This window comes from Somniosus microcephalus, chromosome 15, assembly GCF_052327205.1.
Source record: "Somniosus microcephalus isolate GS21.2 chromosome 15, FLI_Smic_1.0, whole genome shotgun sequence".
In the NCBI taxonomy this organism is placed as follows: Eukaryota; Metazoa; Chordata; class Chondrichthyes; order Squaliformes; family Somniosidae; genus Somniosus; species Somniosus microcephalus.
In genome coordinates, this window is record NC_141001.1 from 88,083,975 (window position 1) to 88,104,981 (window position 21,007).

General features: G+C 41.4%; 1 protein-coding gene across 1 annotated transcript in view; it reads left to right on the forward strand.

The window, feature by feature from the left end:
* lrp4 (low density lipoprotein receptor-related protein 4) overlaps window positions 1-21,007 on the forward strand; it is a 512,348-nt gene that overhangs the window by 231,682 nt on the left and 259,659 nt on the right. Inside the window, exon 2 of the mRNA XM_086008096.1 lies at window positions 5,317-5,469. Within this exon, the coding sequence (XP_085864222.1) occupies window positions 5,317-5,469 (153 nt within the window). The remainder of the gene's footprint in view (window positions 1-5,316; window positions 5,470-21,007) is intronic.

Sequence of the window (21,007 nt, forward strand, 5' to 3'; positions counted from 1 at the left end):
AATTACTTAAAAGCAAATTTTAATTTTAGTTGTTTCAAAATGTAGCTAACTGTACTGATCAATTGAAAGGAGTTAAACACCACAAAATCTCAATTACTCAGTAATAATATGCACCATCAGATCTCCCTTTTACATGTTGCTTACTTCTCTATAAACTTTGAATAGAATAAATCTGAAGTGACATTGTAGTTATGTTTATGGCTGGAGAATATATATATATATACGATTTCAAAGAAAATAGTTGAACAACTATGTCTGAAGAGTGTAATTGGAGACTATACTGTATCACAAGGTGCACTTTGCCCAGTCTTCAAACCTGTTCATGGCCATCTATGCCATTGTATAGCACAATAAGATCCTTATCTTGACTGGTTGCTGACTGGATTAAACTTGACACATTATATTGCCCTTGCTGTAAAAAGATGACTTACTCCCTCTCATTAAATTGGCTAAGAAGACCGATGTTTGGATAACCTCAACTCCTACTCAAGTTATCTGCTGCTACTGTATTGTACTTGGCGGTAACATACACCATCAGATCTCTTTTTACCTGTTGCTTACTGCTTTAGAAAGAACACACAGTTTTTATAATACAATTTCTTTCATTTTACTTGGGGAGCAACAATCAAATTCTTCTCACAGTGGAACATAAGCAGAAAATGCTGGAACTACTCAGCAGATCAGGCAGCATCTGCGGAGAGAAGGAACGAGTCACAGTTTAATTATGGATCTTTCATCAGAACTGAGAGATTACACATGAACAGAATAAGGGGAAGAGGACTGCACTGAAGTATGTAGAGAGAAAGGGACAGGACTGTGCTGACTAACTAGCTGGTTTCAATTGACATGGCAATGGGGGCACTCCAGTTGTCCTCAATGCCCTCCATCCCCTGTTTGTTCCTCAGTCCATTTAATTGTGAATTTTTTCTTAGCAGTTTTTTTAAAATTTCTCTGGTCAGTGTGGAGAGACAACACTAACTTATACTGCCCTGCTTTCTATAGTCACAGCAATTATTGGTGACATTAGAAAAGGGCTAATGGGACATTTGGCTATTTTCTAATATTAGAAACTTAAAGGACCTAGGCTCTTTCCAAGTTTAAAAGGTTTGCTTTGCACTGGTTGCCATTATGTTACCCAGCTTGTGTCACGGAGACCCGGAAACTGCTTCACAGCAAAGCTAGATGTATAGTGTAACTGATCTATATTTATGTCAGCTAGGCTGTCATATTGTTTACCTGCTTAATAACAGCATGGTGCTGACATTGCATGGGAACTGTGAGACTGCTGTAACATAATTTATATCTAATTCCAGAGCTGTCAACATTGGGGAAATGTTAGCAGTGAGATTTAGGATGAAGAAGAGTGAGACAGATTGCAAACCTGTTTAAACATATTGGGGAGGAGGGGATTTCCTCTGAATATTAGGTTTACAATTTGACTGGAGCACAGAGCAAATCTTCCTCCATTTGGGTGTTTATTTTTTAAGAGTTTTCTTTTACTCAGTCACGGGACATGGGCGTCGCTGGCAATGCCAGCATTTATTGACCATCCCTAATTGCCCTTGAAAAGGTGATCTTGAGCCGCTGCCTTGAAACAATGGAGTGGCTGGGCCATTTCCAAGGGCAATTAAGAGTCAATCACATTACTATGGGTCTGGAGTCACATATAGGCCAGACTGGGTAAGGACGGCAGTTTTCCTTCTCCAAAGGACATATCATTGGCTTTATTTATAGACGAATAGTGTACAAAAGGGAGAAAGAGATAAGATAGAGTAATTACACGCCAGTCAGCCTGACCTCGGTGGCAAATTATTGGAAAAAATTCTGAGGGGCAGTATTAATCATTTAGAAAGGCATGGATTAATAAAAGACAGTCAGCATTGATTTGTTAAGGGAAGGTTGTGTCTGACTAACTTGATTGAATTTTTTGAGGAGGTAACAAGGAGGGTCAATGAGAGTAGCGTATTTGATGTAGTCTACATGGATTTTAGCAAGGCTTCTGACAAGGTCCCACATGGCAGACTGGTCAGAAAAGTAAAAGCCCACGGATTCCAAGGTAAAGTAGTAAGTTGGATGCAAAATTGGCTCAGTGGCAGGAATGGTTGGACGGGTGTTTTTGTGACTGGAAGGCTGTTTCCAGTGGGGTTCCGCAGGGCTCAGTACAAGGTCCTTTGCTTTTTTGTGGTATATATCAATGATTTAGACTTCAATGTAGGGGGCGTGATTAAGAAGTTTGCAGATGATACAAAAATTGGCCGTGTGGTTGATAGTGAAGAAGGAAACTGTAGACTGCAGGAAGGTATCAATGGACTGGTCAGGTGGGCAGAAAATGGCAAATGGAATTCAATCCGGAGAAGTGTGAGGCAATACACTGGGGGAGGGCTAACGAGGTAAGGAAATACACTATAAATGATAGGATACTGAGAGGTGTAGAGGAACAGAGGGACCTTAGAGTGCAGGTCCACGGATTCCTAAAGGTAGCAGGACAGGTAGATAAGGTTGTTAAGGCACATTGGATGCTTTCCTTTATTAGTTGAGGTATAGAATATAAGAGTAGGAAGGTTATGCTTGAACTGTATAAAACACTAGTTAGGCCACAGCTAGAGTATTGCATACAGTTCTGGTCACCACAATACAGGAAAGATGTGATTGCACTAGAGAGGGTACAGAGGAGATTTACGAGAATGCGGTCAGGACTGGGGAATTTTAATTATAAGGAAAGATTGGATAGGTTGTGTTGTTTTCTTTGGAACAGAGGAGGCTGAGGGGAGACTTAATTAAGATGTATAAAATTATGAGGGGCCTAGATAGAGTGGATAGGAAGGACCTATTTCCCTTAGCAGAGAGGTCAATAACCAGGGAGCATAGATTTAAAATAATGGGTAGAAGGATTAGAGGGGAGTTGAGGAGAACTTTTTTCACCCAGAGGGTGGTGGGGGTCTGGAACTCACTGCCTGAAAGGGCGGTAGAGGCAGGAACCCTCATCACATTTAAAAAGTACTTGGATATGCCGTAACCTACAAGGCTATGGAACAAGAGCTGGAAAGCGGGATTAGGCTGGATAGCTCTTTTTCGGCCGGCACAGACACGATGGAACGAATGGTCTCCTTCTGTGCTGTAAATTTCTATGATTCTAGTGAACCAGATGGATTTGAAGAATGACAAACATCAAAATAGGTCATGTTTTCAAATAAAATGAGTAACACTTGATAGATGTGCTAATTCAGTGCAACAAGTGATTTGAGTAAGTGAACTGTACAGATAAGAAACATTCACAATAATTAAACAGAGAAAATTGGGAGTTGTATAATGATACAAATTGTTTTTAAATGAAGGGAAATTTCTGTCCTGTAATGAAATAAGCAAGCTGATGAAATGCAAAGTCCTATAGTCAGATGGTGTAATAAATTTTAACTAACTTCAGCTTCAGCATCTTGTTCATAAATACTCATTACTATCTTGTGTACAGCAGCATTGGTAAGAGCTGTGTAAACTGAACTGTAAAGAATTCATCCCGACAACGCTTAATTTGTGAACACAGTGCGGCTGACAGCAGGAACGGACTGCGTTTAGCTTTCTTCTCCATTTGACAAGTTAAAATGATCTAGCGCAACATAGTATTAAGTTAAGTCTGTGATATTTGTCTTTCAGTTTTATTGCTAAGTAATTGGATAGAACTGAGATGCAATGGGAGGAACACATGTACTATGTGACTGGAAGAAAAATAAATCTTTTGTCATTTCTTTAAAAGCTGTGACAGCCCATAGTGAAACCATAATTACAGTAGTTTGTATTAGATTGTCTTTGAGATTAAAGACTGTGTCCATTTAATTTCCTGTTGGAAACATTTCCTAAACAGTAGCAGAACCAAAATAATGAATAGCTTTAGAGAAATCTGGAGCACATTTGCTTTATAAGATACTCCTTTCTTTTTCAATGAAGATTCTATGCTATAAATGTGAAAGCTATCAGCAATGTTGTTCGAGATTGCTTGAAATGTCAACTTTCTGTCATAACTTTCAGGAGATATCAGAGTTAGGCTCAGGAAAATGGCTTACTGTATATGGTCCTGCTACTTTGAAGCCTTTTTGTCATTCTTCAGTGGTTTCAGAAGTCGGGACAGGGTGAGGCTGTCGGCCGAGTATAGACTTTAAATGATTATATTTCAGACTAAGGGTCAGATCCTGCAATTCATTCTAAATAGAGTGAAATGGGCACATTCTCGTTACAATCCAGATTTGATAAATTGTTCCCAATTTTCTGAAGAGCTAATGGGTACTGGTGTAGCCATTCTTGTTACATACACACATTTTTTTATTTGTTCGAAACTACTTCACTTGTATCCTGATATCAGCTAATTTGAGATGACATGTTAATCTATGCAGACTGCTATCCGCTGCCAGTTGTTGTGTAGTGGGATTTTGCCATATCCAGTAGGTTTAAACAGACGTATTATTTTCATGTTGTCAGGCCTGTGTAACAATTGACAGCCGCACTACTGGTAGCAGAATTTAATTGTTGTTAAAGTATTTGTTTGTTGCTATTATGGGTAAAAAAAAAATCTTTCAAAGAGGCAGTTTTCTTTTTGGTCAGCGGAAGCATTTGAAACTTTCCAACTTTCAGAGCAGCGCCTACAACTTAGTTCAAAAAGCCAGAATACATTGGGGGTGGCATCCGCCTGGCATACAGGAGTTAGGTAGCAATATGTCTGGTTTAATCCCAGCCCATTTTTTACCTCTTCTGGGCCGACACATGGATTGTAATAAAACCATAATGTTAGTATTCAAATTATTCTAATGAGCGTGCAAGGGAGCCTGTCTATTTGAACCTTCCTGTAAAGAAGCTTATTGTGTGAATATAAAGCTGGATTTTGCAGGTGGGTACGTTTTAAAGTTTGCTTGCTGTTGGTTGCTATTTCTGACTGATTCTTGTACACATTTGAAAATGGAAAGTTTTATTTTAACTGGCAGCTGATTCTTACATAGAAATTACAACATGGAAACAGGCTGTTCAAGAGCAACCAGTCCGTATTGGTATTTATCCTCCACACAAGCAGTAGTTCAGGGGAATCCAGGGATATGGGGATCAGGCAGGAAAGTGGAGTTGAGGTCGCAGATCAGCCATGATCTTATTGAATGGCAGAGCAGGCTCGAAGGCTAACTCCTGCTCCTATTTCTTCTGTTCTTACTCCCATATGCCGAAGGACCTGATAATGAATTTATCTCTAAGCAGTAACCGCTTCTGGTACTTTGCTGCAGTTTTATCTTTTGACGGTCTTCCATAGGATTCACAAGTGTTGTTTTGATGTCTGTGCAGGTGTGACAGGATCAGGAAGTACTGAATGCTCGTGCGGCAGAAATCATTTCACATGCGCAGTGAGTGCATTTGGTGAATGTACCTGCATCCCAGCTCAGTGGCAGTGTGATGGGGACAATGACTGTGGAGACCATAGTGATGAAGACGGCTGCAGTAAGTAACCAATCACCTATTGAAAACTAATCAATATGCTCCATCCAGATCTCATGTGAGTTAAATCATAGTATTGGGCCAAGTTGCTGCAGTGGGTTTGATAAAGTTAAGGTAGCAGTTGATTTTGCTCTTTCTCTCTTTCACTCTCTCTGATGCTTTAATTATATTATTATTTTAACAATACATTCTTTTGTTAGCTATTATCTTGTGAATTTTGATTACAATATGTACAAAATGACCAGGAATGCTCTAGTGCAGTGGTTCCCAACCTTTTCTTTTATGCGGACCACTACATCATCATCAAAAGCTTTTGCGGACCAGGAAATATGATACATACGAGGTACACGTGATTATATTATTATTACATTATCATAATTTTTTTTCACGGACCATCCGCAGTATCCTCGCGGACCACAAGTTGGGAACCGCTGCTCTAGTGCTTTAGAATCTAAATTAGTAATTGGATTGCAATAGACTGGAATCCATGATCGTAAGTGGCCTTAACAACATACAGAAAATGGAAAGCTTTGTCCCTCTTTGTGATAGTGACCATAACATGATTTAAGTTTTATATGAGTTGAGATTCAACACTGCGGAGGACCAACACCCAGGTATACAATTTTAAAAAGGCCGATTACAAGGGTATAAGGGGGAACTATAACAGATTGATGCCTCTGTCGAGAATTATTGAATACCTTGAAAGGCATGCAAGACAAGTACGAACCTAAGATTAGCAAGTGTAGCATCAAAAACCATGACCCTAAATGGATCAGCAAGATAATCAAAGTGAAATGGCAGACCAATTAAATGCATACTTTGGTTCTGTCTTCACAAAAGAGGACACAAATAACCTCCCAGAGATGTCAGGGAACATGGGGTCTAATGAGAGGGAGGAACTGAATGAAATCAGTATTTGTAGGGAAATGGTGTTAGGGAAATTGATGGAATTGAAGGCTGATAAATCCCCAGGGCCTGATAATCTATATCCCAGGGTACTTAAGGAAGTGGCCCTAGAAATAGTAGATGCATTGCTGGTCATCTTCCAAAATTCTATAGACTCTGGAACAGTTCCCATGGATTGGAGGGTAGCTAATGTAACCCCACTATTCAAAAAAGGTGGTAGAGAGAAAACAGGGAATTATACGGGTAAGCCTGACATCGGTAGTGGGGAAAATGCTAGAGTCCATTATAAAAGATGTAATAGCAGAGCACTTGGAAAACAGTGACAGGATCGGACAAAGTCAACATGGATTTACAAAAGGTAAATCGTGCTTGACTAATCGACTGGAATTTTTTGAGGATGTAACTGGTAGAATAGATAAGGGAGAACCAGTGGATGTGGTGTATTTGGACTTTCAGAAGGCTTGCGATAAGGCCCCGCATAAGAGATTAGCTTGTAAAGTTAAAGCAAATGGGATTGGGGGTAAGGTACTGACTTGGATAGAGAACTGGTTGGCAGACAGGAAGCAAAGAGTTGGAATAAACGGGTCTTTTTCCGAGTGGCAGGCAGTGACTGGTGGGATACCGCAGGGATCGGTGCTAGGACCCCAGCTATTCACAATATATATTAATGATCTAGACGAGGGAACTAGATGTAATATCTCCAAGTTTGCAGACGACACAAATCTGGGTGGGCGTGTGAGCTGTGAGGAGGATGCCGAGAAACTCTAGTGTGATTTGGATAGGTTGGGTGATTGGGCAGATGCATGGCAGATGCAGTCTAATGTGGATAACTGTGAGGTTACCCACTTTGGTTGCAAAAACAGGAAGGCAGATTATTATCTGAATGGCAATAGATTGGGAGAAGGGGAAGTGCAACGAGACCTGGATGTCCTTGTGCACCAGTCGCTGAAGGTAAGCATGCAGGTGCAGCAGGTGGTTAAGAAGGCAAATGGTACGTTGGCCTTCATAGCGAGAGGATTCAAGTACAGGAGCAAGGATGTCTTGCTGCAGTTGTACAGGACCTTGGTGAGACCACACCTTGAGTATTGTGTGCAGTTTTGGTTGCCTTATCTGAGGAAGGATGTTCTTGCCATGGAGAGAGTGCAGCGAAGATTCACCAGACTGATACCTGGGATGGCAGGAATGACGTATGAGGAGAGATTGGTTCGATTGGACTTATATTCGCTGGAGTTTAGAAGAATGAGAGGATTTCAAGGAACTAATCATTGAATATGTTAACTATTCCATGCTCATGCTAACTTTCATCCCCATGAGCATCCTTTAAGGTTCTCAACTCCTCCTAATTGTCTTCTTGCTATGACAGAATTTCTTGCTGTTGTGTTAAGCATCTGCAGCTATCTAGGTTCTTCTTAGCCCTTTGATAATCTTTTTGATATGCTTCGGAGGTTTAGTATTCTTCCCAGTGGTGCCTGTCACTCTTTTCTGCAGAATTTGTGAAGTGCATTTCACTTTCTTATTTAATTATTAATAGAAATATAGAAACATAGAAGATAGGAGCAGGAGTAGGCCATTTGGCCCCTCGAGCCTGCTGAACTGTCAAAAGCTGCAGCCTTCTGCTTTCTGCTCAGGAGACATCTCTAACTGAGCCTGAGTGGAAGGATTCAACTTGGAGGACAGATTGTCAGTGTTTAACAGCTTCACAGAGCCGTCAAACGCTGACATTTTACCTGTCAAAAGCTCTTGACAGATGAAACGTCACTCGCTGACGTCACCTGTAACCGGCTTTCCCTGAATTGGTCTGCTAAGCCCGCTGGGCGGGCTGAACAAGGGAAAATAGCGTGGGTTGGCCACAAGTCGATGGAGGCGGGACTAAAACCCGACAATTGGGAGTCCCGCCTCCAAAAGCTCCCCATTGAGAAAATCCAGCCCAGGGATTCAACATAGGCTTAAAGGCCTCAAAGCAATCAAATCCCCAGGGAAGGATGTTATCTATTCCAGGATACAGTACTAAGAAAGGCCAGGGATGAAATTTATGGTGCTAACAATCATCTACATTCGGTTCTGGTCACTTGAGGCACGAGGGAGGCACTCGAGCCGCCCTTGCTGTTTGGAGAAGAGCCACATATTGATCCCGGGCGCCAAGAGGACTGATGTAGCAGGAAAGACCAGGGAAGCATAAGGTTTATGCCTTGAAAAAAGGTGCCTGAGTGGTGACCTTGTTGAGGTAAATAAGATAGTTAACAGTAGAGAAAAGGTAGATCTAGAAAACGATTTCAAATTCATCTGTGAGAATAGGACAAAGGTACATAGGTCCAAATTAATCAAAGGTAAATTTAGGACTGATGTCAGGAAATTCACAGCAAGACTGATCAACACAAGGGATGGACTTCATGTAGAGTAGTAGAAGTAAAACCCATGGAATCATTTAAGAAACAGTTGGTGCCATGATGGGGGATCTGTGGTGTCTTTCTGGATGGCCTTCCTCACCCATATTTATCTTGTGTTCATGAGGGAGTCATTGAATTTTGGAGAGGTCTCGAAAGATTGTAAGCAAGCTAACATATATGCCATATATATACTCAAAAAGAAAGTACTTCTAATCCAGCAACTATAGGCCAGTCGCTCTTGGATCAAGAACTGGTAAAATACTGGAACCTATTATAGAATGCTCGAGTTTTGCAGGCTATTAGTAGCCCATTGAATCCCATACCACCCCCTGAATTAACTATCCATGTATTCCCTTCCCCTGGCCTTTCTCTACACCTTTCTAAAAGTTTCTTTTTCTAATATTTATCCACTTCCTTTTTAAAGGCTCCTTTGGAATCCGCTTTCAAACTATTTCTGATATGGCATTCCATATCCTAATAACTCAACTGCATAAAAACATTTCTCCTAACCTCTCCCTTTGTTGTTTTAGTGATGATAAATTTATGGCCTCTAGTTACAGACTCATTATTGTGATCAAACTTAAGGTTCACCTTATGATAATCTGTTAATTAATAGCAGGGGAGATCCTGACTGACCAGCCACCATGACTTTTTGTGGAAACAACATCCCAAGTGGGCAGTGGAAAGTCATGTGGTGTGATGAATGCTACTTGGATGCAACAAAATGGAAATACTCATTCCCTACTGAACACTTGACAGCATAGTTTCCTCAAAAAGATTGAACAACTTAGTCAGTGAGTCGTTTCACCTTTGGAAAATGGCTTTGAATCCAGCTCAGACTGATGGGATAAAATTTGCTTTCTCTGCTGGCTGTAAGGTTCGAGAAAGAAAGGGAGAAAATTGATGCAAGAAGCTGCAACTGTGATTTTGTATGCCTTCTAACTAACTTGTTTCACTGGCTGTGTGAGACACAGGGATCTTCTGATGGTCATTATCCTGCTCTGTTGACTATGATTCTGGAAGTTGTAGAGCTGATAATACTGGACAGATGGTGTGCAGAGCTTTGTAACTAATATTTGGTAAATATTTAGGCTTATTTAAGCTGGAGGATGTCAATGCTGGGAAATGGGACATTCTTCCATTTCATGCACAATTTTTTTTATTATTTGAGGGGATGTGGGCGTCGCTGGCAAGGCCAGTATTTATTGCCCATCCCTAATTGCCCTCGAGAAGCTGGTGGTGAGCCGCCTTCTTGAACCGCTGCAGTCCGTGTGGTGAAGATACTCCCACAGTGCTGATAGGTCGGAAGTCCAGGATTTTGACCCAGCGACAATAAAGGAATAATATTATTGTATTTTGCTTTTAATTCATGACAACATTTTTAAGTAATTCATGCATGAACATTAAAAAAAATGCAATTACCAATAATTAATTTTCTGTGGAACTTCTGTGTAGCTTTTTCCCAAACATATAAAACACTAATGAGAGCTGGTGTATTTCACCCTACTGCTTTGCAGTGCCTTATAGTGAAAACCCATTAGGAAATTTTTAATAATGTAGAAGCCATCTTTAGAGTCAAGGAAGTTTTAACATGGTAATAAATAATGAAATATACAAGCTGACCTACTTCCAAGTTACGCCTATAAATGTTGACAGTTAGTCATTTCAGGCCTTCCCAAGGAATTAAATTAAAATGAAGTTGATAATTTTATGGTCTTTAGTGGTTCTATCAAGAGGCTTATGAATTATCCATGATCTGTATTTTGTGAACAGTGTGGGGAAGGTGGTATCATTTAATTAAAACAGGGCTGTGCATCTTAAAAGGGAGCTGCATTTTTTTCAATGCTGGGCCTTGGAAAGTCTTTTTTTACACAATTTTGAGGAGATGATTGCAGCCAGGGCCTTAGGTATTCAGATGATGGTATGAAGGTGCTGGGGAAGGAGGTTGGAAGCAGGAATGAGGACCTCTTGCCCAGAGATGGTCACAGGGTATCCAGGCAGTATACACAGAAGCAGTGGAAATTGGTGGCAAAGAAATATAAATGCCAGAAGCATTGCTTCCATTACCTAGAAGGAAAGCAGGAAGAAATGTAATGACCTGACCAGAGCGGCTAAGGGATGAATCCCGTTCCTATCTCTCTTACTCTCTGCGGAGCCCTGCACCACTCTACGGTAGCCCCAGCACTACCAGGGCTTTTTTCCCCAGTTGTATGCTGTTATTTGAGTTGTCAGCTTTTTTGGGGGCTGTCAGCTTTTTTGAAGTTTGGACAGCTTTTCTGAGTTCTGTAGTTTTTGGCACGTATGCTGATAAGCCATTAGTTTGCTGACAGATGCCCATTGTATTCACAATCTGGGTATTTCCAATATATTTGTATGTCTGAGGCTAAAGAAAACATTAAAACTCAAAAATATAAGTGAAGAAAGAAAATGGTTATGAGACAAGACAGTCATGTTGTGGCAGAAGATGGGACGGTGAAAGGTCTGAAGTAGTGTTCAACTCCTTCATTCTACCTGCAGCAAAAGTGCAAATACACAGAACAACTCTGTTAGCAATGCATCGTTTACATTTAAGTGGTTGGGGTCCTGCCGGCTGTTAGTAATTTAGGAACTTAGACCATTTAGCTCCTTGAGCCTGTTCCGCCATTCAATTAGATCAGAGCTGATCTATACCTCAACTCCATTTACCCGCCTTTGACCAATGTCTGTTGCTACCCCTACCAAATAAAAACCTGTCGATTTCAGTCTTAAAAATTTCAATTGACCCAGCATCCACAGCCACATTTACACGACCCTTTGTGTAAAAAAAGTGCTTCCTGATTTCACTCCTGAATGGCCTAGCTCGAATTTTAAGATTGCACCCCTTTGTTCAGGATTGCCCCACCATTTGGATGATGCACTGGAGGGCCCTTGCACCTGTAGAACCATCCCTCATCAAGAGACAGTAACCAGAAGAGGATGGGGAAGTTGGAAAGAAAAATTCCTGCCCTTATTTACAAATCCCTTTACAGCCTCACTATACCATACCGCTGCAATCACCTCCCACCCTACGTCCTAATTCACACCCTCCTCTCTTTCAACACTGGCACGTTATGGCCCTTCCCTCCCTCTGCTTCTCTACCAGTGGCAAACCCTACAGCCAACATGGCTCTGGACTCTGCAATTCTCTTCTTACCTTGCAACAATCCTCGTCACCTTCAAAAGTCTCCTCAAAGCCCAGGCCTTTAACCGAGGACTTGGCCAGCTTCGCTATCTCTCCTAGTCGGTGTCCCTTTGCACCCTATGTTTTTAAAGTGCCTTGGAATGTTTGCTACATTAAAGGTACTGTACAAGTGCACATTCTTGCTGGTAAAAAACAGCAATAGAATGTATACTTGAAAGTTTGGTGTAATGATGATACATATAGACACATGTGCATGTGCATAAGTACGTTACATAAAAGCCATGGCTTTAAGTGTTGTGGGAGTGGCAGACTAGACAGACTAGATGCAGGAAGGATGTTCCCGATGGCGGGGAGTCCAGAACCAGGGGTCACAGTCTAAGGATAAGGGATAAGGCATTTAGGACAGAGATGAGGAGGAATTTCTTCACCCAGAGAGTGGTGAACCTGTGGAATTCTCTACCACAGAAGGCAGTTGAGGCCAATTCATTAAATATATTCAAGAAGGAGTTAGATATATTTCTTAAGGCTAAGGGGATCAAGGAATATGGGGAGAAAGCAGGGATAGGGTACTGAATTTAGATGATCAGCCATGATCTCATTGAATGGCGGAGCAGGCTCGAGGGGCCGAATGGCCTACTCCTGCTCCTATCTTCTATGTTTCTATTTTAAATTGATTTCTAAAAGAGAGCATTTCACTTTTTATTATTCTCCAGTTTGATATATAACTTTAAAATGTGCAGTCACTTAAGCTCTCTCCCCGTAAAATATATACAAAGAGCCCAGCTGTGTTAACGTTGTTTGAGTACTATTGCTTAGTTGCTTTTTATTTATGACTTGAAACCTATTTGGATAAAATAATGACATTACCAGGACAAGGAAATGAAACTGGGGGTGGCAAATCATCAAACCATAAAGTTGCATCAGCTCAGCAGTAATCAAAAAGAAGAACCTTAGCGTAGTTTCTTTTCATCCTCCCTAGCCTGGCGATGCTGAGGCCATATGAGATTGGCTAACTCAGCACAGGAAAGGTACTTCCTACTGTGAATGGCTCAGTGCCACTCCACACAGCACACTTACTGACAGAGGCATTGGATACCCTTTAAAAACTGATTTATAACACAGAATCTTATGTTTTTAAACAAAACATTGAAATTCCTTTTTAATGGTTTCATTATGTTTAAAACTCTATACTGAAAAAGTGACACTTTGGCTTAACAGTCTATTATACGTGTGTGTTGCTGTCTACAGGGTGTCAGCCTTGGCTCAGTGGGTAGCACTCTCAGCTCTGAGTGAGAAGGTCGTGGGTTCAAGTCCCACTCCAGAGCTTTGAGCACATCATCGAGCCTGACACTCCAGTGCTGTACTGAGGGAGTGCCGTATCATTGGAGGGGCCTTCTTTCGGGTGAGGCGTTAAACCGAGGCCCCATCTGTTCCCTCAGGTGGATGTAAAAGATTCCATGCCACTATTCAAAGAAGAGCAGGGGAGTTCTCCTGGTGTCCTGGCCAATATTTATCATTCAGCCAGCATCACGAAAACAGATTATCTGGTCATTATCACATTACCGTTTGTGGGAGCTTACTGTGTGCAAATTGACTGCCACATTTCCCTACATTACAACAAAGACTACACTTCAATAATGCTCATTGGCTGTAAACAGCTTTGGGATATTGTGAGATCATGAAATGTGCTACATAGATGCAAGTTCTTTCTTTACATGGTTTTGGGGAGGTTAAGCAGACCTACGCTGAGACACTACGGACCCAGGTCTGTGACTCGCTCTGAAGATGCCATTTGATTTCCATCGCTTTTATTGTACCAAGTGTTGCTGCCCACAACTGATCTGGAAAAGTTCCCTGGAGAAGTGAAATCAATCTTCTTCGAAGTCCCTCAGGCAGCAAGCTGCACTATAATTCTCCATGTAAGCCTCTGAAATAGATATGGTGTGTGTCCAACCACAAAAGCGATGTGCCTTTTATTTGTAGCATGTAATAAGCCCACAGTGAACACTCATCAGTATGTTTTGACCCTCTGGCCAGCATATTTCTTCCACTGCTCTAGCACAAGCAACGTGTTTTCTCAGAGCTTTGATGAGGATGCTTCAAACTTCAAACTCTGACACAAACTTTGCTCACAAACTAATACATTAGAATTGCTTTTACATTAGAATTCTGGTTGCTTTGAACAATAAACTTCGAGCTTTTGGTAATTCCTTCAGCTATCACATGACAGGTGTTAGCTTGGCTCAGTTCATGGCGTCTTCCCTCTGACTAATACAGCTGTGTGTGTTAAAGCAAGACTCGGGCACAAAGGCCAGCAAATTCCTCAGAGCTGCTCCTTCTCCGCATAAGTAACTTCTCCAGAAGTGAAGCGAAAACACCGTTTATGATCGTAAATGGTGTTTATGCACAAACGAATTTTCACTGCACTTCTGGCGACATTACGGTGGTGGAGCAGCGGCAGCTTTGAGGAGTTTCCTAGTGATAATGTAGGATGACACTCCAGTGTAGTACTATTGGTCAAAGGTGGCATCTTTTGGTTAAACCAGAGCACCATCTGCCTATTCAGGTAGATGTAAGGGATACCATTGGCACTATTCAAAGAAGAGGGACTTCCTCTGGTGTCCTGACCATCATTTCAACCAATCTGCACGATTTTGCATTCATACTGGAGTTCAGTTTGACCAGTCCTGCCCAGCAGAAGTACACTTCTATCCATCAGAGATCAGCATTGGCATCTGGCACGAATAAGCACATAACTATGATCATGTAGCTCTCCTCACTCAACACATTGGTTAGAAGGCAGTGTTGAAGATCTAGTGGAGGGGAAATAAAAATAAATAGTAATGCTAATAGGCCAGACTGAACAAGTGATCAAACATTGTTTGATTGTAATTCTTTTTGTTTTGCTAATTAGTAGCCACATGCCACAAAGTCACCAAGCCCATTTTCATTTAATAACCACTTACGGTTTCTTCTGAACACAATTTTTTTCAAAGAATCTTTTCCGAGACAGGCGTAGTAGGCAAATGTTTACATGTTCAAGCCTTTGAGGTCAATGCAATTACAGACAATTAGAGGGGTCCTTCTGTTCCTGTCTCAAGTTCTTTGCAGAATATCATTAAGTGAGCATTGAACAACGCGTTTGAGCAAGTCCTCAGGGAAGGGAACGGCCCTGCTCTGAAACTGCATTTGTTCAGCAGCTCTCAAGCACTTTGTTAAAAATTAGTACGTTCAGAGGGGGAGTCTGGGGCCTCTTTTTAAAAAAAAATAAAGTCAAACAGTTACACAGAATTATTATGAGCTTCAAGATTCCTTTCGTGTTTTCTGTCCATTTTTGATTGTTTTGCCTGAATGATGATAACTGATTACATCATTGGATATCTAGATTACCCAGGTCATTGCGATGGATTTTGTTTAAGTTTTGTGTGATCACACCTTCAACAGTGGTGAATGGGAACCACATCATGTACTAATTTGGCTTCTATTTGCTGCTATATAAGGTATATAAATGCAGTATGAAGCTCCCTGCAAACAAAGAGGACTGTGAGTTTATAACAGTGTGGATTGATTTAGCAGCTGCAGATTAGTAAATAAAAATCTCTTTACATTCTGGTGATCCCTTTAAACACTTCCCGAGACAATGAAAGCTGTGACGTGACATCTCAGTATTTGTGTGGTGCATCATGTGACTCCTCTTCACATGTATAACTGCAGCTGTTGAAACACTACAGAAAGCTACTTACACAGGATTTGGCAGGATAGGAGAATGTGGACTGTGTGTGATTGATCTTGTTTTCAATAGGATCAGAAACCATGTTAACGAGAGTGTCGTGGTCTCGAACGTGTTGCTGTGTATTCCATTAATATTATGAAGTTCACATAATAAAGGGAAACCAGAGTAAATTTTGGAGCATAAATTGGTGGAAGGGGGAGGGCTACAAGACCGATAAAGAATTTAGAAAAACAGTAACTGCAGTTTGTAATCAGTTGAAGGTGTTGCACAAAGCTCTAGATAGGTCAAACTCGGAGCTCAAACTAATGGGACGTAAATATCACCACATACAGCAAGAGGACAGCAGCATGATTTTTGCTCCTACTTTGGCTGCTCTCACACTTTTAGAAGAGGAGCAGGGTGATAGTGACATTTGGACACACAGGTGAAGATTTGCAGAAGACTGTGGAGGAGAAATTCCCGTTGCCGATATTAGTGAACAAATATGTTTAATATTTCATGGCATTCCTCTCTGGTTTAAAAGAGACATCAACCCATTTGAAATAAATTTGTTAACAACTTGCATTCAGATAGCACCTTTTTACATAGAAAAGGGTCCTGTCTCCATTAAAATAGTCCATGAAATGTTATACAACATTTTAGCTGTTTGTTAATATCAGCAACGGTATTATCACACCTGAAACTTAAAGAGGACCTACAAGGATGTTGAGGTTATTTAGAAAGGCAATTATTAACGTGAGTCCAGTGGTAGCAGATGACTTTGGATCTTTGGCTACTGGAACTGCTCTGCTGTGGCTGTAAAGGTCACAACTGTCCAGAATTTGTTTTCCACCAGCTCATTCCAGCTGCCTGGTGGTATTAGCAAGAGTACGATATCCAACTGCATTTAAGAAGTGATTAATGCACTGTTTTAGAGGGTCGTAGTCCATCCATTAATATACCAAAAATAAAATGTTGGCATATTTGTATACCTAAATAAATTTTGAATAGCTTGGGTATAAAATGGAGGCCACTCCTTTACTAAGTATAAACTGGAGACCGGTCATCTGTGAGAAAAAGGTAGGGCCATTGTTCACAAATTGGCAAATAAAGGGTTGATGGGAGAGGCAGTGTGATACATCTGTTAAAATATGCAACATTCTACTATATAATTTCCAATTGTTATGGGATATGGAGATCGGGCGGGAAAGTGAAGTTGAGGTCGATGATCAGCCATGATCTTATTGAATGGTGGAGCAGGCTCGAGGGGCCGTATGGCCTACTCCTGCTCTTATTTCTTATGTTATGTTCAGTTGGTCTGGTGGAAATACGAAAGCACACTATTACAGGACATTGTTCTATTGCCTACAAGTGTGAGGACTAATTTTTTGTTTGCTTGACTTCTTCAAAGAATTTGCTTTATGTCAAAGGAGATCAGAAGGATAGATGTTTAATTTAATACTGGTGTAAATGTGATTGATATCTCATCCCTAATGTTTGATCTCAAAACTGCACACTGTTTGCCAGGAAACAAGAAGAAGCTCACCTGATTCATCTATGCTAAACCTGTATCAAACTTTGGTTAGAGCACACTTGGAGTACTGTGTACAGTTCTGGTCGCCATATTATGAAAAGGAGAAAGAGGCACTAGAGTGGGTGCAGAGAAGATTTATAAGGATGATACCAAAAATGCGAGGGTGTACATATCAGGAAAGGATGAAAAGGCTGGGTCTCTTTTCTGTTGAAAAAAGAAGGCTGAGGGGTGACCTAATAGAGGTCTTTAAAATTATGAAAGGTTTTGATAGAGTAGACACAGAGAGAATGTTTCCACTTGTGGGGAAGAGCAAAACTAGAGGCCATCAATATAAGATAGTCACCAAGAAATCCAATCGGGAATTCAGAAAAAACTTCGTTACCTAGAGAGTGGTGAGAATGTGGAACTCGCTACCACAGAAAGTCGTTGAAGTGAATAGTATAGATGCATTTAAGGGGAGCTGGACAAGCAATTGTAATGAAGGATATTAGCTCTGATGATGTGGAATCTGTATGGGTAGAATTGAGAAATACTAAGGGGAAAAAAACATTAATGGGAGTGGTGTGTAGACCTCCAAACAGTAAGGCGGAGGTTGGGGATGGCATTAAAAAGGAAATTAAAGAAGCGTGCAATAAGGGCACAGCAGTCATCATGGGTGACTTTAATCTACATATAGATTGGGCCAACCAAATTAGTAACAATACTGTGGAGGAGGAATTCCTGGAGTGTTTACGGGATGGTTTCCTGGACCAATATGTCGAGGAACCAACCAGAGATCAGGCCATCTTAGACTGGGTATTATGTAACGAGAAAGGATTAATTAGCAATCTTGTTGTACGAGGCCCCTTGGGTCGGAGCGATCATAATATGATCGAATTCTTCATTAAGATGGAGAATGAAGTAGTTGACTCAGAGACTAGGGTCCTCAATTTAAATAAAGGAAACTACGGTGGTCTGAGGAGCAAGTTGGGTAGGATTGATTGGGGAAGGGCACTCAAAGGGTTGACGGTGAATAGGCAATGGCAAACATTCAAAGACCGAATGGATGAGCTACAGAATTTGTTCATCCCAGTTTGGCATAAAAATAAAACAAAAAAGGTGACTCAACCGTGACTAACAAGGGAAATTAGGGATAGCATAAGATCCAAGGAGAGGACATATAAATTGACCAGAAAAAGCAATAATCCTGAGGATTGGGAACAGTTTAGGATTCAACAAAGGAGGACAAAGGGATTAATTAAGAAAGGGAAAATAGAATAGGAGAGTAAGCTTGTAGGGAACATAAAAACTGACTGTAAAAGCTTTTATAGATATGTGAAGAGAAAAAAGATTGGTGAAGTCAAGCGTAGGTCCCTTGCAGTCAGAATCAGGGGAATTTATAATGGGGAACAAAGAAATGGCAGACCAACTAAATACATATTTTGGTTCTGTCTTCACAAAGGAGGACACAAATAACCTCCCAGAGATGCCGGGAACATAGGGTCTGATGAAAGGGTGGAACTGAAAGAAATCAGTATTTGTAGGGAAATGGTGTTAGGAAAATTGATGGGACTGAAGGCCGATAAATCCCCAGGGCCTGATAATCTACATCCCAGGGTAATTAAGGAAGTGGCCCTAGAAATAGTAGATGCATTGCTGGTCATCTTTCAGAACTCGATAGATTCTGGAACAGTACCCATGGATTGGAGGGTAGCTAATGTTACCCCACTATTCAAAAAAGGTGGTAGAGAAAAAGCGGGGAATTATAGACCAGTAAGCCTGACATCGGTAGTGGGCAAAATGCTAGAGTCCATTATAAAAGATGTAATAGCAGAGCACTTGGAAAGCAGTGACAGGATCGGACAAAGTCAACATGGATTTACAAAAGGTAAATCATGCTTGACTAATCTACTGGAATTTTTTGAGGATAAATGTAAGAAGTCACACAACACCAGGTTATAGTCCCAACAGTTTTATTTGAAATCACAAGCTTTCGGAGCGCTGCTCCTTCATCAGGTGAAGTGGAGAGATGCATAAGGACACAGCTTATATAGTCAGAGAATAATGCCAGATGATTACAGGTAATCTTTCTAACTGCCATTTATCACACCTTGGCAGAGAGATAGTCACAGCATGGTACATCGGCAAGACCATGCAGACACTGCGACAATGGATGAACGGACACCGCGCAACAATCGCCAGGCAGGAGTGTTCCCTCCCAGTCGGGGAACACTTCAGCAGTCAAGGACATTCAGCCTCCGATCTTCGGGTAAGCATTCTCGAAGGCAGCCTTCGAGACACACGACAATGCAAAATCGTAGAGCAGAAACTGATAGACAAGTTCTGCATTCATGAGGACGGCCTCAACCGGGATCTTGGGTTCATGTCACGCTACATGTAACCCCACCTGACGTAGGGTCACCCAGACTCGAGTCATCATTGGCTTGTTCTCTCTACACAGATGCGGCTGGACCTGCTGTGATTTCCAGCAAAAAAAAATGTCTTTTTGTCTGTTTTTTGTTTTTCATACAGACCCCAGCATCTGCAACATTTGACCCCACTTCATTGTTCTTTGATGTAATGTTTTCCTGACTAACCTGTTTGGACACCATTCACACCTTTGATTGCTGTGACTATCTCTGCCGAGGTGTGATAAATGGCTGTTAGAAAGATTACCTGTAATCATCTGGCATTATTCTCTGACTATATAAGCTGTGTCCTTATGCATCTCTCCACTTCACCTGACGAAGGAGCAGCGCTCCGAAAGCTTGTGATTTCAAATAAAACTGTTGGACTATAACCTGGTGTTGTGTGACTTCTTACATTTGTCCACCCCAGTCCAACACTGGCATCTCCACACCATGGCTTTTTTGAGGATGTAACTGGTAAAATAGATAAGGGAGAGCCAGTGGATGTGGTGTATTTGGACTTTCAGAAGGCTTTCGATAAGGTCCCACATAAGTGATTAGCGTGCAAAATTAAGGCACATGGGATTGGGGGCAAGGTATTGACTTGGATAGAGAACTGGTTGGCGGACAGAAAGCAAAGAGTTGGAATAAACGGGTTATTTTCCGAGTGGCAGGCAGTGATTAGTGGGGTACCACAAGGATCGGTCCTAGGACCCCAGCTGTTCACAATATATATTAATGATCTGGACGAGGGAATTGGATGTAATATCTCCAAATTTGCAGACGACACAAAGCTGGGTGGGAGGGTATGCTGTGAGGAGGATGTCATGAAGCTCCAGTACGATTTGGACAGGTTGGGTGATTGGGCAGAAACAAGGCAAATGCACTATAATGTGGATAAATGTGAGGTTATCCACTTTGGTGGCAAAAACAGGAAGGCAGATTATTACCTGAATGCACTTCCCCTTCTCCCAATCTATTGCCAAAGAGACCTGGGTGTTCTTGTGCACCAGTCGCTGAAGGTAAGCATGCAGGTGCAGCAGGTGGTTAAGAAGGCAAATGGTATGTTGGCCTTCGTAGCAAGAGGGTTTGAGTACAGGAACAAGGATGTCTTCCTACAGTTGTACAGGGCCTTGGTGAGACCGCACCTTGAGTATTGTGTGCAGTTTTGGTCGCCTTACCTGAGGAAGGACGTTCTTGCCATGGAAGGAGTGCAGCGAAGATTCACCAGGCTGATACCTGGGATGGCAGGAATGACGTATGAGGAGAGATTGTGTCGATTGGGCTTATACTCACTGGAGTTTAGAAGATTGAGAGGGGATCTCATCGAAACCTATAAAATTCTGTCAGGCCTGGACAGACTAGATGCAGGAAGGATGTTTCTGATGGCTGGGGAGTCCAGAACCAGGGGTCATAGTCTAAGGATAAGGGGTAAGCCATTTAGGACTGAAATGA